This window comes from Anastrepha ludens, chromosome 2 (assembly GCF_028408465.1).
Source record: "Anastrepha ludens isolate Willacy chromosome 2, idAnaLude1.1, whole genome shotgun sequence".
Lineage (NCBI taxonomy): Eukaryota > Metazoa > Arthropoda > Insecta > Diptera > Tephritidae > Anastrepha > Anastrepha ludens.
The window spans coordinates 22,798,457-22,822,378 of NC_071498.1; the positions used below are offsets into that span (position 1 = coordinate 22,798,457).

At 38.4% G+C, this 23,922-nt stretch overlaps 5 protein-coding genes across 5 annotated transcripts in view; 2 read left to right on the forward strand and 3 right to left on the reverse strand.

Moving 5' to 3' along the window:
* LOC128865050 (biotin--protein ligase) overlaps positions 1–16,968 on the reverse strand; it is a 38,719-nt gene extending 21,751 nt beyond the window's left edge. The window contains exons 1-9 of the mRNA XM_054104966.1: positions 16,262–16,968; positions 15,871–16,184; positions 9,605–9,761; positions 8,899–9,410; positions 6,192–6,658; positions 5,928–6,126; positions 5,666–5,814; positions 2,810–2,966; positions 200–397 (exon numbers count right to left, since the gene is read on the reverse strand). Of these exons, the coding sequence (XP_053960941.1) occupies positions 200–397; positions 2,810–2,966; positions 5,666–5,814; positions 5,928–6,126; positions 6,192–6,658; positions 8,899–9,410; positions 9,605–9,761; positions 15,871–16,184; positions 16,262–16,403 (2,295 nt within the window). The 5' untranslated portion in view covers positions 16,404–16,968. The remainder of the gene's footprint in view (positions 1–199; positions 398–2,809; positions 2,967–5,665; positions 5,815–5,927; positions 6,127–6,191; positions 6,659–8,898; positions 9,411–9,604; positions 9,762–15,870; positions 16,185–16,261) is intronic.
* A 107-nt stretch (positions 16,969–17,075) lies between these two features.
* LOC128865070 (actin-related protein 2/3 complex subunit 3) lies at positions 17,076–18,214 on the forward strand. Its single transcript, XM_054105020.1, has 4 exons — positions 17,076–17,257; positions 17,381–17,554; positions 17,619–17,814; positions 17,876–18,214. Exons 1-4 carry the CDS (start codon positions 17,252–17,254, stop codon positions 18,031–18,033), a joined length of 534 nt encoding a protein of 177 aa, XP_053960995.1. The 5' UTR covers positions 17,076–17,251; the 3' UTR covers positions 18,034–18,214.
* On the reverse strand, positions 18,172–19,270 carry LOC128865066 (NADH dehydrogenase (ubiquinone) 23 kDa subunit). Its single transcript, XM_054105004.1, has 3 exons — positions 19,106–19,270; positions 18,531–18,967; positions 18,172–18,477 (listed from the first exon to the last, which is right to left on the reverse strand). Exons 1-3 carry the CDS (start codon positions 19,143–19,145, stop codon positions 18,316–18,318), a joined length of 639 nt encoding a protein of 212 aa, XP_053960979.1. The 5' UTR covers positions 19,146–19,270; the 3' UTR covers positions 18,172–18,315.
* A 75-nt stretch (positions 19,271–19,345) lies between these two features.
* Positions 19,346–21,429, forward strand: LOC128865058 (polymerase delta-interacting protein 2). Its single transcript, XM_054104979.1, has 5 exons — positions 19,346–19,730; positions 19,914–20,331; positions 20,395–20,736; positions 20,793–21,167; positions 21,222–21,429. Exons 1-4 carry the CDS (start codon positions 19,600–19,602, stop codon positions 21,162–21,164), a joined length of 1,263 nt encoding a protein of 420 aa, XP_053960954.1. The 5' UTR covers positions 19,346–19,599; the 3' UTR covers positions 21,165–21,167; positions 21,222–21,429.
* Positions 21,415–22,827, reverse strand: LOC128865065 (39S ribosomal protein L44, mitochondrial). Its single transcript, XM_054104991.1, has 3 exons — positions 22,652–22,827; positions 21,834–22,592; positions 21,415–21,648 (listed from the first exon to the last, which is right to left on the reverse strand). Exons 1-3 carry the CDS (start codon positions 22,719–22,721, stop codon positions 21,506–21,508), a joined length of 972 nt encoding a protein of 323 aa, XP_053960966.1. The 5' UTR covers positions 22,722–22,827; the 3' UTR covers positions 21,415–21,505.
* Positions 22,828–23,922: the final 1,095 nt, after the last annotated feature.

Below are 23,922 nucleotides of genomic sequence, written 5' to 3' on the forward strand. Positions count from 1 at the left end.
ACTGAAGAGTAGGTACTTAAAATTTCAACCGCTATATAAGTACGCATTCAAATGCTTTAGTATCTTCGACAATGCAGACATAAGTTCTCAGCTGCGATAGCATTTTGTCCTATATTCTAAGCATTTACGTCCTTGAACGCGTTAATCGCGAGTATTTGATTTTGCTTTCGGGCGTTTTATTTATGTAAAATTTACTTACTTCATGTCGGCCCAGAAAATAAGCTTCTTGATAGGTACATTTGGCATGATTGGTGTTCTCGGGTTGTTGTACGCTCACTTCCAAGTGCTTACTTAATAAATCAGATAAGATTTCTAAGCGAACAGGTTCGTTTTTCTTCAAAATCTTGTACTTGGGTTCATCCATTTCGAATTGCGAAGGACTGGTTTCCAAGTGCACCTGGGAAATTTTAAAATAAAATATTAGAAAGTTTTCAAAAGCTGCACCTTTTCCAATAGCACTTCGGCAATCGTTGAATGTGCTTCAGAAAACATAAAATATACGTCAGAATAGTAAATTTTACTTCAAAGAGCAGAATATGTCAATGTGCGTACTTTAGAATATCTAACATAAATTTAAATTTCTTTTTTACTATATTTAAAAATTCTATATTCTTTACTATATTTGACAAATTCTGGATTTTATGTAAGGGAATCTGAAGTACATTTGACAGTTGCTGAAATACTAAATAGTAAAAAGGGTATTGCAAAGTATTAAGTTCAATAAAAAATCAAAACTCAATCTTTGTAAGAAGATAAAATCTAGGAAACTGCAAAGTAAAGAACATTTAATACAATGGTAGACTAAAGTTGGCTAGAATAAGTTCATCAGTTGCTCAAATTTTACCACCCTACCGAAATTTTATAATTTTGTGAAAATGTCGTCGTATGTCAGTCATATTTGGCAATTGCAGTATGCAAATATACATTGTTTCTTATTTAGTAAAAATGTATTTAAATTGGATGATTGATTTTGCGCCACCTTGTAGATACGAGTATAGTAAAGGGTCTTTCAAAAGATGCGCCTTGATGTTGTTTCAAAATAAAGCACGTAAAAATAAGATTCTTCAGGTTTCACTATTTTTATTAAAAATAAGGCTCTTAGCAACTAAGTGTGAAAAATTATATCTTTTAAATGTACATGTTGAGCACGCCTACTGGCAAAATCTGCCAAACAGTTGAGAATTGTCAAATTGTTGTTGATCGATGTTGAAAAGTTACAATAATCTCAACAGAACGTTCAGTTTTTGGTGTGCCAGTACTTTTTCTATCGCCGAAAGAATCAATTTCTTGAAATTTGTCCACCAACTTTTCAATTGTCGAATCATTCAAACGATTATTTCCACAAAACAATCACGAATTTTGCGTTAATTTGTTCTTAAAAATTAACCATTTTCGTAATAAGTTTCAATAATTTTAACGCCGTGGAAAATTGTACATCTGTCTACTTGGAAAATGTCAAGGATGACATAAAAAAATTACCGTCTAGGAATTATTCACTACTGACTCCTAGGCGTCACTTTTGGCATTCCCCCCGACAGTCGGTTCAATGTAACCGAAACGATCCGGATTTGTGCCCGGCCAAGGACTGTCACTTCAGCAGCATTTCCGTATATGTATGGGAAATCTTTACGCTGCTAAAACAACATCAACAGACGTCACTTTTGCGAGGTCCTTTATATAAATGTGCATATTTTCTCAAAAATAAACAAAACGAAATTCTTTTTGCTATTTTGGTTTTATATCAACGAAACAAAGTTAATATTTTTTGATTATTATTGAAACATAATGATTAAAATTTTTTTGTTTCGGATAATTGACAAAACAAAACAATTTTTAAATAATTATTTCATATACATAATTATTAAAACAATTCTTTTTTGTTTATTTTGTTGTGCACCCCCGTTTCAAACTCATTGTAAGCCCGTTCTTTATAAACATATTCCACAGAATGTATAATTGTTTGAAAGGTGGTGCAATTTACGTTAAGAAAAAAATTAATTCGAATTTTGTATAACTTACTTTTTTTTGTTATTAATATTTTTTCTCTCCTATTCTTACATCCCCAGCACAATAGCAACTTTTTATTTTCTTATTCTATTTAAAAAATATTTTAATTACTAAAAAATGTTACAATTTCTAACCAAATATTAAAGTATAGATAAAAAATTTACTACAAACGTGGCAAAATTCTATTTTCCTTTTTTTGGTATCTTATTTCAGAACAGATGTGGTTGTAAAAATAAATACCAAGGGATTTCACGGAACCTAGATTTAAAAGGGAAAAGAGTAAATGTAAAGAAAAAATACTCTCTTACAACAAATTGCCTTGAATAAATGTTTACTGTTTACACGCGCTCAGCTCTTTTACCCAAGAGTAACCATTAGCAACGAGATAACACAGGGAGGTTACAAATAAAACTTTTGTGTGCGTATTTGTGTTGGCGAAGTTTGAATGCAATTTTAAAACACGTAAACATTGGAAGCAATAGTAAGTATAACTGCAGAATCACTTGTAAAATGTAATATATTATGATATTAAATATGTATGTAAATATTTAATTATTTCTATTGTCCACAATCAGCAAATGTAAGCGCGAAAGGCCTATAAAAAATGAGCTGTATCGTCTGATTTTGTCGTAACGGCTATAATTTTGTTCACATTCTTTATGACAGTTACTTACTATACGAGTATGCCACTGTGCTATGCTCATGGCGATTGTGAGTAAAATCTTACAATTTACTCTTTTTTTTAATCTGGGTCCCGTGAAACCCTTTAATATTGAAGATTATCGAAAAAAAAATTAATTACCTGTGAGAAGACTGCACGACCGCCACTTTTTACGTTGTTTGCCAACAACAAACTTGGGGTATTCCATGTTTCCTCAGTGCCAAGCACCGTCACATCCAGATTGTGCACTTCGCCATGCAGATCCTGCAGTTCGACAGACCTTGGACACACTAGAGCTCTAAGGGCCAAATTTTACGGTATGGTTTTTGGGCCACACATGTGTGTATGTATGTATGTATGCAAATGCACGAAGAAATTTTCACAACACCCATTAACGAGCAAAAATGGAAAACAAAAATGAACCAAAAGGAAAAAACCAAAAATAATTGACGGAATTTACACCGAAATCATATAGAAAATAATTATTTTTAAAATAGCGATTTGTAAAAATACAATTTTTAACGAGTAAACAATTGTGTATCATTGGTATAATTATAAAAAAGACAACAAGAAGTAGTATAAAAAGAAAAAGAATGAGTGTTACATTAAATGTGAATGGAAAAAAGAAGATTAGTTGAATTCACAAAGGCAAGGCAACGGGCATTAAACGTATAGAACGAATGTTAAATTATGTTTTTAGAATGTGCATCCAAAAATTTTCAAAAAAAATGAAAATGAGACAAACAAGAAAAAAGAAATACAATGTTCATAATTTTTAAAATATCAGATATCGTAGTTACACCGAGAAAACAGGCATGGAAAATATAATAATATAATAGAAAAGTGAAATTATACACTCGTACCAATTAATTTTGCTCTATATCCTACAGATTTTCTACTATTGCACTAAGTTCCATTAGGAAAATGGATGTCCTCTATACATGCCTTAGAAATGACATACTCAAAGGAGTAACCTCTTCAGACGCAAGTAATAAGCAAACTTTAATAATTTTATGGTAGCTTGCACAATGCGCAAAACCTCCAAGACTATTATTTAACTAAAGTACAGGTATTTAAATTCCTAATCATTTACTATATTTACTATCAAACTTATATTCTATCCACACACATTCCGTTTAAAAAAAGGCTTTTGAATGGCCAAACCTATCATCCTTGTTGGAATCGATTTATTTACCGAAACTGCGATATGTTACTTGCTACGAGGGGTGCGTTGACTCAGTGTTTGATAATTTCCAAAAGTGGCTCGTTCGTAAACCACCAAATTAAGGCGACATTTTACAAAATTTGTATTGTCCTTTCGAAGCCCCGTTACGTATGTAATTAATTTTTTGTAATACATTCGCGTAAGTAAGTAGAAATAGATACAACGTAAAAGTGAAAAATCAATGGCATATCAGCTCTGAATATCAGCCATACATCTACCTGTATAATAAGCGGCTGAAATGGTAGTAAAGAAGATTTTATGTATAACGAAATATTTTTTCTTTTCATAAATTTCCTTTTTAGTATATTTCAAGAACTATGCCGCAAAAACAACAGCAGGAATTATGGCTCCTTGCACTAACTCGAAATGTGTTCAACAATGCAAATCTTAAATGAATGAACTTTGCGAAAAGGAGCAGACCCCTATTTACTGGATACCAGGACACAAGAGAATAGAAGGAGAACGGAATGAAAGCCGACGAGTTCGCAAGTATTTGCTTACCGAGATTGAGCACGGCCCTGTCCTTTCTGAAAACGGATCTAAATGCGGAACTAACTCTGGAAACGCAGTCGATATGAGAACACTCAACCTCCTACAAAACTGCCAAATTTATGCTAAGGACTTGGAAAACGAGAACTACAAACTTTATCACTCTCTAGAAAACACTGCAAAATATTGGTTGGAGTACCGACGGGACACTGTCTCACCCCACATCACGCAGCCAAAATGGGCATAGTTGATAGCTATGTGGGTTACACATGCAATGAAACGAATGCTAGGGGTACTTTGGAACACCTACTGCTCTGCTCTTTGTAGAACTCGAAAATTGTGCCTAAGATCAGCATATTTTTTCATCCTTGAAGGTTATTGCTGACAAAAGGCCGAACAACTTGTTAAAACTCGCGAAGACGTGCATTAAGAATTTCATAAAATAATAAATGAGATATTACAGATCAGCCAGCACTATCTAACCTAGTAAATTTCCTGCTCAGTGCTTAAGGAAATGGAAAGAATCTTTATTTAAGATATATTGTGCGTAATAACTCATCCAGCTTCAACAAAGAAAATACGGCAAATATAATGAGTTAGCAATTAAGTTAAAGAAAAATAAAAAAAATTGCATTTCAGAATATTTAAAATATAACTTTCAACTTACATATGTGCATACACATATTTTATTTTTTAGTAAAATTTTATTAAAATAATGGCGTGATCAAAAGGTTTCAACCTCGTCTAAAAACCAGTTCATTTAAAATAGTTCTCCAAATTTTATTAGCCAAAATAAGTTATTTATGCAAATTTCCAAATATATCTACTACGCAATTAAATTAAAAAGTTAAGATTATTGAAACGAATATGCAATAAAATGTAGGTGCAATATGTAACGTAGGTATAATTTTTCGAAAAAATTAAAATTGTGAAATAATTCTTATCAGGATATTCCCAATCAGCAAGTTTAAATCTCAACTCAGAAATATCTTTACACCAATTTACTTGAATCAGAAAAAAGGCAAACAACATAGAGAAAGAAAAAAGCTCTCCCCTTAAAAACAAACCAATCAGAATAATCCATAACACGACTCTCGCACAGCATTATCAAGTGCAATAAACTGTATGTGTATGCAAAATGTATAAAACAAATGAAGTTAGCACACTAATGCGTTCTATACATTTAAGCATAATTGGGTTCTGTGTCATATATGTAAACTTATGTAATTGTGTATGGAAAAGTGCTAGGGTTGTATGAAATTATATGTATTTCGTGAACTCACGGTTTCTTGGCACTAGACTGTGTTGCGTCATCGCTATCCGTGGAAAAGTTTTTCTTAACTGGCGAGGGTTGATAGCAAAAAATGTGATGCATCATTTTTATTTTTTGCCATTTATCGTATGAAAACTGCACCAGCTCATTTTCACGTACCTAATGAAAGGAATAATTGAACAAAATACTATTGAAATCGGCAAAATAATGGACTTTAAAGCTTTTTTCGAAAGATTTAAATACAACAATTACAATAAATAAGTTACTATCACCTCAGCTGTTCGATAGTTGGGCAGCACAAAATTCAGAATATCCGAACATAGCGAGAGTACTTTGCCGCCACACAAAAAGTAATCCACTAAGATTTCACCAATATTTGTGGGTACAGTGCCACAAACCACCAAAAGAGCAGTGTTTTCCATCCAAAACTTTTGTGTCAACTGCTGAAGGGACATTGCATAAATTGTGTACCTTAAAAAAGAGTCATATGAATTAGCGATATCATTTATAAATATTTATTTTTTAATAACACCCACTTATCCCGCTCCACAATGTCTTTGAGTGTGCTTAATGTCCCCTCACGCGAACTTGCGCTTTCCGAATATACAAATATATTTGTTGGCTTGCTTGGACGAGTATCTGTTTTAGATCTTTTTAAGCTTGGACGTTTTGCCGTGCTAGTAGCTGCTGATGCAGATAATCCGCTTTCACTAGGCTGAGCTAATTTCGGTGAGACTGGAGCTACTTCTGAGGCTGGAGAATTCGGTTTTTGTGTCAGGGTTGACACAGTTGCGGAGGCCAACTTCTCTAGTTGATTAGACTTGGTTTCTACACTCTTGGAAGGTATTTTAGCTCTTGCTGTCGTTGTTGTTATAACGGCAGCAGCCGCAGAGATAGTAATTGGAGGATCTGCGAATTGTTGCGATGCTAGTCCTGACGATTTCACTCCAGAAATATCTGTCTCCTGAGCCAATTGGCGTGTGATTTTGAGAGATTCGGAGGCCTGTGAAATTGGTATATAACATCAGTGAATTTGCAAATTTATATATGTACATACAGTCAACGTCAAAAGAAAGTGTACATCACGTACTGATGAGTTTTGACTATTTAATTTATTTATTTTGTAATTTCCATTATTTTTTTATACAAATATAGTTCATACTGCAACCAGAACCATATAAACAATAAAAAATCACACTGATTTTTAAGAATTTATTCGGTTGCAATCTTGTTCATTTTCTCTATTTACTGCCTACTCCACAATTTTTTTCATATGGACGAAAACACACAAAACCATCAGAGGAAAAATGGTAAAAAATCAACGCAATTTTTGAACCACTTGAAACTCGCATTTTAAGAAAAAAATGTTGTTTAATGAAAAAAAAATGTTCAATTCAGTTCAAAATTCAATGATCTATAAAACTACATACTCGAAATTTTTCTAAAAATTCTACGTAAATTATGTGAAGATCCTGCTCTTCAAAGAAGCCGTGCTCAATATCGTGCAAATTTGCAAAATGTCTCACAGGAGAGACTAGTTACCTTCTTAAAAAGATCCAAGTTCTTTAGCAACTTTGTTACGGGATGAAAATCAAATGCAAGTATGACAATGGGCCATAGTGCAACCTAGCTAACCTAACCTAGGTAAAAAGTTTGAAATTTTAATGAAAATTCGCCGAATTTTTACAAATTTTATACACAATTCGAAACTTTGATTTGTAGTATGAACTATGTTTTTATAAAAAAATAATTGAAATTACAAAAGAAATAAATTAATAGTCAAAACTTATCAATATTTCGTATTTAAAAAAAATAAAAACCAACTTTTCCTATTACAATATTAAAACATTACATATAATTTAGGGTGCGACCAGAGTGAGCGCTGAAAGCCGAGCCGAGATTGTCAGTGCGATAAAGATTGTCAGTGCGATAAAACTGATTACATACAAGTCAATACAAATAAGCTTGTGTATAACACAGTGAGCGCCGACCAGAGCAGAGAGCAAAGCCGATGAGTGCGAGAAAACAGTTTCAAAGCGTTTTGCGCGCTTTTTTGCATTGTTGATGTTTACTTTTTAGAGTGCAGTTGTGTTTTTTAATCATTTTTTTCTTAAATCATTATATAAATGATGAAATTCACCAAATTCATTCCTTTTTAGTGTAATTGGATGTTTTCCAAACTCTTTTGTGTTAATAATTGCATTAATCACACTAGGAGAAGCAAAATACTCTTCATCAGATGAATGCATTACCGTGTACAGCAATTTTATAAACACAAATGAACAACAAAATTAAATGACATAAGAGCAAAACACATGGAATAAACAGAATTTCAGCGCTGAGTTTCGCATTCACTGTGTTATATACAAATTTTCTTCTCGCATGAAAATAAGCGTCAATAATCTCGGCTCGGCTCCGCTCGGCATCAGCGCTCACTCTGCTCGGACCCTTACTTTGTAGCACCATCATTGAGTTTTTTAAATAAATATAAAAATGGGTGTCTAAAATAAATTATTTGCTCAAAAAAATCCTCATGTAATATACAAGTACAAGTTTGTACAATATTAAACAAAAAAATAACTTTCATAATACTTCGGTTAATCTCCAATATTAAAAAAATTTTAAAATTTTGCTGACTCAAAATTGAGAGGGCGACTAAGGTTTTGTTCATCAGGTACGAAAAAATCAATGCCGCATTGCCCATGTTACTCTCTCTTTTTAAAACCTCTGTGACGTCGCGGCCAAATTTAATCTCACAATTTTGATTCGTATGGCCAAACCTTGTAATCTATTATCCTTGGCATAGTTTCTTATGTATTTTCTTTTTTCTCCTCGTGCCCTCAGAAAGATTATTGAGAGCAAAAGTCAAAGCATGTTGTTTCAGTAGAAATATTCAAATAAGACCTTGCACAACCTCGCGTTCGAGTAACTCGAAATTGGTTATTAATACAACATTAAATTTGACTGTTTCCCTGTGAAGATATGCTAAATCGATGTAATTTTTATTAACTTTTCATATTTTGTCTGCGGTGGAAATGGCCATATTCTGAAAGTAGGGCTAAAAAAAAGATACCCACGGCCGTTTTTCTATATCAATTCGTATATCATTTTTTAGAACCGAACTTGTTCTCACTCATACATTTGCATTTGTCTGTGAGTGCAAAAGTTGAATTTTTTCGGGCGGTGTTATATACATTATATGTAAATATATTAAACTACTTTTATAGTTTTGGCATGACTTACCGGTTCAGTACTTCCCGAGCTACTTTTTACAGCCACTGGTTTTTTAATCTCAGTCGGTTTGGCGCGCATTTTGCCCAAAGGTGAAGAAGGATTAGACGTTTTCTCTGCTTCAAGAGGCACTTTTGTAACCACCGTAGGTTTGGTAAGTGTGACTGTAGAAGCAGTTTTGGGGCTTGCCGATGTAGTTGAGGATTTGCCTGCAGTAATCGCAGCCGCAGTTTCTGTTCCTCGCGAACTACTAGCTTCCGCCTCTCCTTCAAACTCAGCTGCCTGCTGCTCGTAGGGTATCAAATCTGGCTTGACTGTGGTTGCGCTCGTAACCTTACCCTCGCCACGACCTTTTTGACTCTCAAACTCGGTAGCTTGAAACGCTAATACGCTTAACGCACGTAAATCTTCTAAATGGCGCTCCCATTCCTCTGCATTTAGCCACTGCTCGCTATGACGTACGGGCTTGCGCAAATGGCTGGCCAATAAGTTCATAGGCTGTGGATTGCCTTCATAGTTAATTGCTGGCGATAGCAAAAGGAATTTACTAATTTTACATTTAAAATTTCAAAAATGCATTTCATTAACAGGCAAACTTAGCTAAGGCATATTAATTATTTCTTCGGCAAAACATTGATGCGAGTAAACAAAGGAATCTCAATGATAAGAGCAAATAATAAAAAAAAATCTTTAAGTATACAATTTGTCTTCAGCTTACACTCAATCCTCAGCAATTTCAACTGATCGTTAATGAGAAAATTATTTTGTAAGTAGGTGGATAACAACAATTTGGTGAAATGCTCCACATCAGTCTCAATGAGCACAGCAAGATGTGAGTCAACCTTCCATGCTATTAGCTTACCAAAATCTTCAATCTGTAAACATCGTTAAAGAGAAAGAATGAATATTATAAATATATAGGTATATATGTATATATATAATATATATATAATTGGCGCGTACACCCTTTTTTGGGTGTTTGGCCGAGCTCCTCCTCCTATTTGTGGTCTGCGTCTTGATGTTGTTCCACAAATGGAGGGACCTACAGTTTCAAGCCGACTCCGAACGGCAGATATTTTATGAGGAGCCTTTTCATGGCAGAAATACTATCGGAGGTTTGCCATTGCCTGCCGAGGGTCGACCGCTATTAGAAAAATGTTTTTCTTAATTTTGGTGCTTCACCGAGATTAACCTACGTTCTCTCTGTGAATTCCGAATGGTAGTCACGCACCAACCCATTCGGCTACGGCCGCCGTATATTTAGGTAAATAAAATAAAAACCGTTAATAACTGATTTTTTCGTAATTTATTTTGAGAGTTCAGAATAAGTCTAGTTGTAAAATGGAAAGTGCAACTAATCAATCAAACATTCCGACGCACACTACACGTTCCCACGGCGGTCAGCTCTATATAACCGAAACGACCCGGATTTATATCTGGCGGCCGCCATAGGCGAATGGATTGCTACGTGACTACCATTCGGGACTGCCTAGGTTTAAATCTTCGTGCATTGCTTCGTGCTGAATTTATTACGTGAGCTAAAGAGTGAAAAGTGACCAATTTCTGTAAAATGTTTTAGAGCCATCCCTCATGACATATATCATGTTGTTGTTGTTAACAGCATAGGTAGCCCTGTCAGTGTAGGCATATCATCGTTCGTCTTCGTCTAGCTCATCTAGGGGTAGGCCCAGGAAACATGCTGTTTCGACAGGTTGGGTCCAGAGGGAGAGGGGGGTTAGATGAGTCGGTTTAAGGGGGCATGTGAAGAGGTGGTTAGTGTCTTGCGGGGTACCTTCACATGCCGAAAATGTGTTTGGTATGTCGGGGTCGATTCTGGATATGTAGGAGTTTAACCTGCTACAGTATCCAGAACGTAGTTGTGCCAGTGTTACACGCGTCTCACGGGGAAGCTGGAGCTCTTCGTCTACAATAGGTGGTGGTTGGACTCCGATTACGGCATTCACAGGACGGGAGTTCAAGAAGGTAGTAACGGTCTCCCGGTGAATGTCGTTTATTGACTGTCTAAATACTGTCCGGTCCAGTAGGCTACGGTCAGTTTTGTCCTGGATTTCGTCAGCGTAGTCTAGGAGGTGTCTCCTGACGTGCCTGGGAGGCGGCTCGGGCTCAAGCAGGTGTCTGCAGGGATGAGACCTGCGGTAACATCCAAGCAGGAACTGCTTGCTGAGCAATTTGTTGTGCTCCACAACTGGGAGCATTTGTGCCTCGTTATGAAGGTGTTGGATGGGTGACATCAGAAGGCACCCGGTCGCTGTCCGAATGGCGGTATTTTGACAAGTCTGTAGCTTTGTCCACTGCGAATCACTAGTTCCAGGCGACCAGACAGGCGCAGCATAGTTAAGAACCGGCCGGCCAATTGCCTTAAATGTCGAAAGCAACAGTTCTTTGTCTTTGCCCCAAGTGCTGCCGGCCAGCGATTTGAGGACCTTGTTGCGATTTTGGACTTTTGTGGCAATTGCGGTTGTATGCGCAGAGAAGGAGAGCAAGCTGTCAAAGGTTACACCCAAAATTTTGGGGTTATTTACCGTCGGAATTGGTGTATCATCGACTTTTACCTTAAGGGACAGCTTGACCTCCTTTGTCCAGGTGGTAAATAGAGTCGCCGTGGACTTGGTGGGGGAAAGTTGGAGATTCCTCGCAGTGAAAAAGCGAGAAAGGTCGGTGAGGTAGTTGTTCACTTTGGAACACAGGCCATCGAAGTCATTGCCCGACGCCATTATCGTGCAGTCGTCAGCGTATGAGATCAGGGAAACTCCCGCTGGTGGTTGGGGGAGCTTCGAGATGTAGAAATTGAACAGCAAGGGAGAAAGGACACCACCCTGCGGTACGCCTTGCTTAATCTTTCTCTGCTTTGAAGTTTGATCTCGAAATATCACTGACGAATGCCGACCGCTCATATAGTTCGCGGACCACCTCTTCAGCCCTGGCGGGAGTGTCGATTGATAAATGTCATCTAGTAGCGTGGAATGGCTGACTGTATCGAAAGCCTTTTTCAAGTCCAGCGCTACTAGGACAGTCCTCTCGCAGGGACGGTTTTGGTTAAGCCCGCGATTTATCTGGGCGTTTATGGCGGTGAGTGCAGTGGTGGTGCTGTGCACTCGTCGGAAACCGTGCTGATGTGGGGGTGGGGCCAGGTGTTTCGTGTAGAGTGGGAGTAGGAGGGCTTCAAGTGTATTCAATACTGGGGAAAGGAGAGTTATCGGCCGATAAGACTCCCCTTGGTTGGCGGGTTTCCCAGGTTTCAGTAGTGGGACCACTCTCCCTGCTTTCCACTTGTCAGGGATGATGAAAACCCAGATGCTTCAGCATCAGCGCGTTTAAGCCGTCAGGGCCGATGGCTTTCGATGATTTCGACTTGTTGATGGCCCCCTGAACCTCATCACCGGAGCCTTCTGGTAGCACGACGTTTGGTTCTGTCGCCCGGAGGATGCAATATGAAAAGCCGGCTAAAATAGCTCGCGTATCTCTTCGGGTCCGACGAAGTGCAACCGTTGAAGGTGATAGCCACCTTGTCGTTGTGCTTCGTCGGGTTTGCCAGGGACCTAACGGTGGACCAGAGCTTACTCACCCCAGAGGTGAGGTTGCAGGTCTTCAGGTGCTCAACCCATTTAGTCCGCTTATGCTGATTTACCAGTTGCCGGATCTCCAAATTGAGGGGATCCCCTTATGCGGGGATCCCCGGGATCGGCCTGGCATAGGTGGTCACGCTCGTTTGCTAAACTGGCTGCTTCGGTTGGGAAATGAGGACGAATGTCCTTATAACTTCTAGCTGGAATGAAGCGAGCCGCAGCAGCTGTGAGCACCTTGCGGAATGCACGTTCGCCTACGGGCACATCAGTGGGGATGGGAAGAGCGGCGAAGGTGTCCTCGGTGAATTCCGTGAAGCCGGCCCAATTAGCTTTTTTAAAGTTAAAATAGGACCGGTGATTCGCGGAAACGAAGTCGGCAGGTCTCTCAATCGAGACGATAATGGGCAAATGGTCTGATGCAAGCGATAGCATAGGTCGCCACGTTATGCTATTTATCAGACCCGCGCTAGCAATTGTTAGGTCAGGCGAACTGCTGCAATTGCCCACTACCCTGGTGGGGGCGTCGTCGTTCACTGTGCTGAATGTCAAGTCGTCTATCTGCTCTGCCAGTTGCTGTCCCCTACGATCATTTGGCAGGCTTGAATGCCAAAGATCGTGATGCGCATTGAAGTCACCTACAACCAATCGGTTTTCACCTCTGATGAGCGCACCTATATCAGGGTGATATCCTGCCGGGCAGCAGGTGACAGGGGGTATATATATGTTAAATATTTCGAGCTCGGAATCGCCTAACCGGACAGCTATGCCTTGACATTCTAAGGTGCTGTCCCTGCGGTCGATTCCTTCATCGATAAGACGATACTGCATAGTGTGGTGGACTATAAACGCTAGGCCACCACCATTGTCTCGCTCGCGATCGTGTCTGTGCACGTTATAGCCATCCCTGGTGATCAGAGATGACCTAGCGTGCAGCTTTGTTTCTTGGACCGCAGCTATTTTAATACTGTGCCGGCTCATAAAGTCAACTATCTCGTCGACCTTACTCGTAAGTCCGTTGCAGTTAAATTGGAGAAGCTTGAAGCTTCTCGGTGAGGTCAGTGTAATTCGGGGGGTGAGGGACGCATGGGGTTGTCTACGTTGGACCTGCTGCGCAATCCACTGTGGTTGTTGCGGCCTGATGGTGGTGGGCGGCCGCTCCTCCGGGGGCGGTAGTGGGTACAGAGCTCTGCAGCAGGGGGCAACGTAGGCAGTTGTCCACTCACGGGTGGTGCGCAGGCCGGAACATCTCCGAAAATGGCACCAGCCATTGCAAGAATTGCACTGGACTGATACCAGATTCCGAGGTATTACGGCCTGACACACGGAACAGACTGTGCGGGGGACCAGGAGCTGCTGGTTTGTCCCCGCACTGGGGTTGGAGCAGGAAGGAAGGGGAGGGGTTGAAGGGTAGTTGTCTTGCTCCGATAGGCTCCTCGCCGTGGAGGTGTGGGTAGTGGTGGCGGTTGGTAGTGCCGGCCTATCAGGGGGTGTATTAGCCGTGGAGGCATCAGACGCCTGCTGGCGGGAGCAACACGTGGCCACATACCGTGTGGACCACTCCCTATGTGACTTAAGACCCGAGCAAGTCTTAAGGTGGTTCCACCCGTTGCACTTGTTACACCTAACCGAGGTGGAGTTCGGGTGAAGCCGTTTGTGGCAGACGCAGCAGTAGAATACTTCTGGCCCAGGGTTGGATTCGATTCCAGCTCTGAGGAGAAGTATTTGGAGCAGGATTGCTGCGAGAGTTTGCTCCTGTGACGTAAGGGGTGGGATGATATGGGTTTCACTAGACAGGGCTAGTATACTGGGGCGGCAGCCCTTGGTCGGGAAAAACCCGAGTCATTCCGGTACGTAGAACCGGCTGCCATGGGAACCTTATATACCATATTATGTATCGGCTCATACTATACGACGATTGCACTTAAAAAAATTCGAAAATGGCGACAAAAAAAAAGGAAATGCTATATATACATTCTTCAGTACCTCTACGACTAAGGCGAAAAGTCGAAGTAGACAGCCAAAACACAAATTGTTACAATACTTATGGGCCCAATAAAGTATCCTATGCAAGAGCGAAACGATGGTTCCAATGATTTCGTTCTGGTAAACTGCACGTCGAAGATGGAAATCGGGCGATCGGACCGACATGTTCCTTTGCCAGGAATTTAAGATTAACTACGTATGTGTACCACACGAATTAACCTAAAGAAAACCAAAACGAACTCAACCCATTTTTGATACCTTATTTTACTTGTGGTACAAAACGGGTTTCAAGAGAGGCTTATGAAAATGAGCTGCTAAAATTGTTTACCAATATGGACGAGGGCTTCTTCAATCACCGAGTTATGTCATTGCCAAAGTGGACAAAAGTTACGGCACATGTTTGACTTAAATCGGATATTTGTATTTATGTTAACCTTGTCTTTGAAACAAAGCGAAAATATGCTCGAGGCCCTCAAATAGCTAGCCTACAGCGCTTGAGCAAAGGCAAAGAAACGTTGCTGGCGACAATTAAGGTAATTGACCGGTCGATTCTAAATTAAGCAGCGCCCATCTGGGCACCTGGAACTAATGACCCACTAATGACCTAGGCAAATAGACTCCCCTGCAGGAACTTAATGGAGGCCGACGCATTGCTAGGCACGTCAGGAGCCATCTCCTCAATCTGACTGACGAGATCCGGAGCTTAACGCAGTATCCACTGGGCCCCTCAGTATAACCAACCTCCCGTATGTCGTCGTCGGAGTCCAACTACTACCCATTTCAGACGAAAAGCTCTAACTGCCTCGTGAGACCCGCGTTAGTTCGGCAGAATAGACACATTGACTTGATATTGTAACAGCTTCGACTCCTACCTATTCAGAATCGACCCCGACATACTCAGCATATGTCCGGATGTGAAGGTACTCCACACGGCACTAACTATCCATCCTCGTACTCACTTAAGCCCACTCATCTAATACCTCTCTTCCTTTGGACCTACCCCGTAGAATTACCTGATCAAAAGATTTGGTTAAATAAATTAAAATAGCTAAGGTAGGAAGGTAAAAAACTAAAATATAGTTATTTACATAATTTTATAGACATGCCATTTTCAACAGCCCACTGAGTGCACATATTAATGCATGCTGCTTTAGTATTCGTTCAGTGTACAAATAAATAAGCATTCAAAGCATATTCAACTGCATTATAACGGTTGTGATGTAATAGATTCAAGAAAAAGGGGAGTGAAGGCGATGTCGCCATCTTTTGTCACCGTCCATATTATGTCGTAATACATACATATGTATGCATTAAGATGAAAATTAAGTGTATACTTGAAAAACCAATAACGAGCTTTCCAACACAACTTAAATGTGTGAATTATCTAGCAGCAGTAAACTACTGTATCACTCACCCGAACAAAATCCGCATCATATCCAGTCTGATAACAAGGTTGGATATCAGTTTCCAATAGAAGATGTAACATTTTCCCCTTACTTGACCCCGATAAACGCTCCAACAAATCTGCTGGAGCAGGTGAATGCGCAAAAGGTAGCAACATAGTGTCTGCTGACGCCGTACACTCTCCAAATGATATCCAAGGCATTAGTTGAACCACTTGCAATGGTGATAGACAACAACCGCGATGCTCGCCATTTAACCAGAGTATTTCGGAAACACGCGCTGCATTGCGATTATAGCAGAAATCCGACGCCGCTAATGTTGGATCTTCATGCAAATGGGGGAAGAATTTGTACAAAATTACTTCTGATTTTATATGTGAACGTAAAAGTAATTAGCCTTACCAAAACCATCATCCGTTCCTGCTGGCAACGTATAAAAGGCGACGCTCGTCTTTTGAGCTAATTGCTGGCAAATTTTAACACAGACATTCTTGATACGCCAAGACTGCAGAAAAGTCGCAGTCGCATAAAATAAAGTCAACATTTTAGTACCGCTTTGGAAGTTTTAGGAATGCCTTTGACGATGTAAGGAATAGCTAAATAATGAATGTACTATTCTCGTTGCCACGGAACTTTTAACGTTAATAATGATTTTTTTATTGCTATACCTTAACACAAGCAATTTTTAAGCAATTATAATGCACTTTATCATGCCGTTGAATTTATTTCAGTAGAGCTAGGAGAGTATTTGCTTGTTGACAAAAATTTGGGAAAAGAATCGAGTTTCGTAATTGTTGTTATTTCCGTTTCCAAAGCAAAGCAGACCTTTGGATGTGCTCCTTGCATTACGTTCTTACCTTTACCGTTGCATATAATGAATGCGTTTACGATGAAGCCTCGCTCATATTTTTCGATAATTTAGTTGTCATCTACTCTACTCTTTCTACATCACCCGCTTTCCTTTGACACAAATTTTTTATATATTTTTCACCACTGACATTTGTTGTCACTGATTTCAGAGCTGATTTCTTATCACTAGAAAGGCTTTCTTTTTGTTGTATTAAACAGCCGGCACTTCCAACTTAAGATTTGAGAAAAACAGAACGGATGAAAGTCGGAAAAAAAACAAAACTAGGTGTTTAGTTTGGCTGGAAGTACTAACAGTGCTTACAAACTAAGATGCGAAAATTTGCAAGACAAAAACAGGCATGAGTCAAAACCATACAAATTGGCACCATTTTTATACGTACATACATGCAATTCTGAAGTTTAAGATCTAACTTCGACAATATTAAACAAAAAGGGTGAATTTTTCCAACGCAGCAGCAAAAAGCCTTTTTATTTAAATAAAATTACCCCATAAGATATCGCCTAGCAATAAATAAGAAAATCATGCCGGTAAATATAAGAATTATTATTTGGTGTGAAAAATCTGAATCTCGGTTGGGGTGGGGTCATGATAAATAATCAGAATCAAAGCCATTATGTATATTGATGTTATTCTTTTCATAAACTTTTTAGGCATATCATTCTCAGTTTAAGGAGTTTCCCCAAGTGGTAGGAAACATGGCAATTTTGCCTTTACGCACCCAGGCTCGCGGTCCTGCTCCTAGTGCCAATATCGAAAACGATATCATTGATGAGTCACTTTACTACTTTAAAGCAAACGTGTTCTTCCGAACTTATGAAATAAAGGTAATGTACGCATTTTGTATAGTTATAAAATGAAATCGCTTTATATATTAAAGTTGTATTTTAGTCCGAGGTTGATCGTGTACTCATTTACATTACACTCTACATAACCGAATGTTTGAAGCGCTTGCAACGATGCAGTAATAAAAACCAAGGGAATCAAGAAATGTACAGCTTAGCGATATCAAAGTTTGATATACCCGGAGACGCCGGGTTTCCGTTGAATGCTGTCTACGCTAGGCCACAAAATACACAGGAAGCTGGTAAGCAACTTACTCTTAATTTTGTATAAATATCATACTTTTCCACATCTAACCCTTACAGATTTAATGCGTCAATATTTTCTTCAACTCCGTCATGAAATTGGTAATCGCGTTTGTGAAAAAGTCTTTAATACTGAAGATGGCAAGCCAAACAAATGGTGGATTTGTTTTGCTAAGAAAAAGTTCATGGAGAAATCTTTATCCGGTCCCGGACAATAAATATCAATACATGTTTTGTATAAAGTGTACTCCATATTAATTCCATTTTGATGCATGTTTAAAAACTGTGTAGTACCAAAACTTATAAAAATTGTATGTATATTAGTTGAATTTTCAGCCGTAAAGAAATATACAAAGTTAAATTTCAACTTTTCTAGACAGTCACACCGTCTTTCAAGAATATGTTTGCGTTGAGCATTATTTACGCATTTATTGAAATAAAGGTTCCATATAACTAATTTAATAATGGTTAAGAGCTTGAACTTTTGCGACTCAAATTATTTAACGGTATAAGTGGTCGGCCTGCAAATTAGACGCAATCTCAGATTCCCACTTGTCACCATTGCAAAGTAGCTTTTCCTTGTTGTACAACAATTCTTCATGAGTTTCCGTTGAGAACTCAAAATTAGGTCCCTCTACAATGGCATCGACTGGACAAGCCTCCTAAAAATAGATGAATTAATAAACTTTATTAATTGTTTTTTTCACATAAATACCTGGCAAAAACCACAGTAGATACACTTGGTCATATCAATGTCATAACGCGTGGTACGTCTGCTCCCATCCGATCGTGTTTTTGCTTCAATAGTGATGGCTTGTGCTGGACAAATAGCCTCACACAACTTGCAGGCAATGCATCGTTCCTCACCACTAGGATACCGCCGAAGTGCATGCTCACCACGGAATCGTGGGCTCAAGGGTCCCTTTTCAAAGGGGTAATTAATAGTTGCTGGTTCTTTAAATATATGCGCTAAAGTGACAGCAAAACCACGAAACAGTTCTCCTAAAAACAATGTTGTTGCGGCGCGATCGGTGATCTCGTTCATTTCCATGCTCAAATCCTTGTTGTTGACATAGACATATCCTTTCGGGACAGGCACTATATCCTTACCGGGAGTACTCAAGCGGAGGCTGGTACCAAACATACGCTGACCTGTGACATTTTTACAATATTAAATTTAATTATTGGCAGTTTCTCCAAGATATGACATAACTTCCATAACCTCAACCATTTGGCGACCAAATGAAATTTACATAATTCCAATTGATATTTTGCTAATGAAAGACTTACCATTTCGCGAAAGTATGAAAACTTTAGCTGGTAATGACATTTTGACTGCAAAACAAGTTCCAACCTTCAAATTTTTTATTTAGATGCCTATTTCGTGCGATTTGCTACAACCAATGCCTGAAAACAATTTTTACCCTCCTTGTTTCTTTGTCATTCTTTGACTAATTAACGTCATCGGAGTTTGTTGTGTTCCCTTGTTCGTCTAATAACTTCCAATATATTGCCTGTGCTGCCAAATTTGAACAGTGCCAATTAGAAAAAAATCTGTAGCTAATTTGGAGTAATTTTTGCTAAAAATTCAGTCATGAAAGCATATAAACATTTTATTTTAGAGTATTAAAAAAAAAAATTCTGATAAAAATACATTTGATTCCCTTTGTCTATGTTTAAGAGGAACATAGACAAAAAGGAAAAAAAAATTTACCTCCAAAAGACCGGAGTCGAAGTGGATAATTGAATTGTATCAAAAAGCGCTGAGTAAAAACACAAACAAAATGTATGGCTTATTTACTAAAGCCATGAAATTTAGCAACCTTGGACGGGCACTAGGACCATTGGCAATATTAAAAAACTGTAACATTATCCTTATTCGTCATTTCTCAAAGCAGGAATCCAAGCTCGCAAAGTAAGTAAAATGGATTTTTGGGTTTTGTACAAATTATTAAAGCGTTATGAAATAATGCCAGTGATTTTCTTTGCTCTTGCAATAAATGCGCATTCTTGGCAATAAGTAATGAAGGGAGAGAAGTGTTTAAATGCAAGATATGCAATTCGATTGCATAACAATAATACAATATTTTGCTTGTAGATTAGCTGAAGTAGGACGATTAGAGACCGCCAAACTCGATGGAAAATATGAGACTGGTCAACTGTTTCTGCACCGCATATTTGGCTACCGTGGGGTTGTTCTCTTCCCATGGACTGCGCGTGTATACGATAGGGATCTCCATAATCCGAGTAAGCAAAAGCAAAGAGTAAATACGGATGGTGCCTCGGATGCAGCCAGTGCGAACGAGAAAGGGAAAAGGAGTGCAGGTGGTGCGTCTACTACTACAACAGAAAATCCGGCTACTGAACAGGGAAGCACAGAAGTACAATCAACAGGGAAAGGTATAAACACGAGCACAATTTCTTCAGGTAGCTCGGATACCGCTGCGAAAGAAGTCAAGGGCAAAGTGCATACATTCTACCAAGTGCTAATTGATTCTCGTGATTGCCCATACATTGTAAAAAAAGTCTCTAATACCTACCTTGGGACTATTTTTTAGAACATGCATTTTTTCTTTTAGCGCGCACAAACTGAAGCAGTGACTTTCTTAGGAAATCAGGATTCAAACCGCAGCCTATACGCTATACCTGGCTTAGATTATGTAGCACATGATGATATAATGCCGTATTCGACGGGGGAGAAACATCCTCTACAACACGAACTTTTCGATAAATTTTTAACGCATGTGGCAGGGAAAGATCCACCTTTTGAAGGACAGGATACTTTGAAAGCGTGGCAGGAGAAAAATCATCCTTGGTTGGAGCTAAGTGATGTGCATAAGGAAACAACGGAAAACATACGCGTAACTGTGATACCGTTTTATATGGGCTGTCGTGAAACACCTGCCTCCTCTGTTTACTGGGTAACGACATATTACTTTTGGGTTTTCATTTCAATTTACCAGCTGTTTCTTTTTAGTGGCGCTATTGCATACGTTTGGAAAATTTAGGTGTACTTAGCGTACAGTTACGTGAACGACACTGGCGTATTTTCTCACTGTCTGGCACATTAGAGACTGTACGCGGCCGTGGCGTTGTCGGACAAGAACCAATACTCAGTCCAAGATTGCCTGCATTTCAATACAGCAGCCATGTTAGCTTGCAAGCACCGAGTGGACACATGTGGGGAACGTTCCGTTTAGAACGTGAGGACGGTCACACGTTCGATTGCAAAATACCTCCTTTTTCGCTAGAGAGTAAACCAGAAGAGCCAGGTACAGGACTCTCCTCGAGTACCGGAACAAATAGTGGCGGCAGTGTTGGCGGTAATAAACCCGACAATGTCGAATAATACGTATGTTATATCGATACTTTAAATTTCGGTTACTAAAGCTTAACACAAATATAGGATATGAAACAGGTAAGGAAATGGGATTGATGCAAAGTACAGTGACTTATCCTAATTCGGGATGGCAAATAAAGATGAATAGTAAGATTAAGTAGTTCGTCTATTTATCTAGTAAATAAAATATATTTCAACGGCAAAATGTTTGTGTATAGACAATTCTAAAATAAGGATATTCTGAGAATAAATTACCATGTTCTGTTTGCTTAAATACCGATACTTTTTATTTTAACATTGTATGTATCTATCTAACAAAATATTCTCACAACGGAACAAACATTTTCAATTTAATTTTGTATAGCTTTAATATTTGATGGCTTCAACTGAGCTTCAAAACTTAGTGGACGCATGTTGTCTTGTATACCAAATAATTGCTGAAGTGCATCAAGAGAAGCAGTTTTTATTGCGGTGGCCACATCTTCGCCAAATCCTGTAAAATCAAGATAATAGTTGATTTTTATTACCTCATTACGTTTATTTCGAAACAATCACTAATGTTCATTAATTATAATGTAAAATATCCCTTAAAGTAAACCAATATTTTTATTAATACTTTTGCAATTCATACCTTTATTTTATAAATATCAATAGTTTTCTATAAAATGGCCAACTTACCAGAACCAATCAGTTTCTTATTTGCATATAGTCCCACACGATATGCCGCTAGCACTGTATTTTTGCCACAGTCTCCAATTAGGCGCGGTTCTAAATCACCCAAATTTCGCTCCTCACAAATTTGCTTCAACATTTGTTCGGGATCTTCAATGCGCCATATTTCAAGTAAATCGCGTTGATTCATTTGAGTGCAGATAATATCGCGAATAAAGAGAAAAGCGCGTTCTTGTCCGTTGGACTGCTCGATTGCACTGATAACAGCAAGTAAAGATCGCGCCAAAGATTCTTCTGCTGGAGGATAATCTGCATCAAGCAGTAATTCTGTCATCCCCAAATGCGCACCAATGTGGGATAACATTTTGGTACTAAGCAAATAGTCCGTAAACGCATTTATCCCTTCCGCAGGTACAAGTGGGAGTGAATGTTTTAGGTAAGCACGTACACACTCATTAGCTAAATAAGCTCCACGCTCTGCCAGTTGAAGGTTGTCTTGTATTTTTGCATCGGATTCTTTAATGCCAAGTTCACTTTGCCGTACTTGCTCTTTTTCTACATATGAATGCTGAGTGAATGCTGCCTGCAACATGGGCAATTGGAAATCTTCTTGAAGTCTTTTACCAAACGCAAACAACTCAGCACGGTAGTTCCATTCAACAAAACCGGATCGAGGTTGTGGTGGTATTGAACCCAGTTTCTTTTGTCGTCTGCGAAGTTCACGTAATGTCGGAGCCAACCAACGCTTAAAAGAGCGTGTTTGATCTAAATAAATAATTTTTGAAACTATAATACTTCGTGCAAGTAAAACTTTCATTATTTACCTAACACTGGAGATCTATTAATCCCTTTTGGTAGGACTAAAATTCGCACTGCAGTTCGAATGAGCGACATTATAAAAATTTTTCTTACTCAACTAACCAAAGAATAATAGATAATCAAAGAATTGTACCCCAAAATCACTTTTTTCTCATCAATTTCAAAATCAGCTGAGTAGGAGTCTTCTAAAGTTATCGATAGCAATAAGTATGTGGCCTCATAGCGTTGGTACCAAGGCGAATTTATTACAGGTGACAGCAAACACATATAAGTAAAACCATCACGTCAAAATCAGCAAGCAAATGTAAACATACGAATGCAAACATACCAATACATACAAACAAAGCATATCATTTTGACATAAGCCATCCCTACGGTGAAAAATTCAGCTGGGTGAATGCTGTCACCTTAATAAATTCGCCTTGGTTGGTACTCACATAAACCTATTAATATAATTTCATATATTTTGTTTTTGCAGGCAGAGAGTTTGGTTGTCAAAATTTGAATGAGAATGTAAAAGAACGTTCACATATGCATTAATGACCAATAAATCAACAAAATTAAACTACCCGTTTACATATGGCAGATTACCTGTCATATGGCAATCACCTGTCAATACTGTTGTGATGGGTTTTTCTTCATAGAAATATTTTTTGGTGGAATATTTCGGTGTTTTTGGTTTGCTTAATTATTATTAACGATATGAAGAAAAGACAAGGAGAAGGAATTGCTAATTTAATTGTGCATTTGGCTGCTAATAAAAACAGTTGAAAGAAATCCGTAAACGACGTTTACTGAGGTTTCAAAAAGTTATGGCAGCAATACACATTCGAAATTCGTTATTACATTTTATAATAAGTAATAAGAGGACACACGCTTTTTTTCTGTTACATGAATGCACAGTTAATAATACCTAACAAACATTTTATTAGAATTATGTCTATAAATTGTTTTCTTTGCCGGCATCCATTTTATTTAGTTTCTACTTTGATGTTTTTCCTTACATTCGTAGTAATATTTATCGATAACCCAGGGTTGTATGTCAAATGTATTTTTATTATATGAGATTATTTTATAATTTCAGATGTTGGGAGAGAAATTTTGTATGGGAAATCTCGCTTTTTAATTACGGATTGGGAGTTAAGCGCGAAAAAGTAGATAAAGATTAAAAAACTGCTATTATAGCAAAGTCACCTATGTGGATTGTGCATTCCGAATTCGCTGCGGCGTCATGCCCCTAGAGATATTTTCACAATTTAATACGCGGCACTTCTTC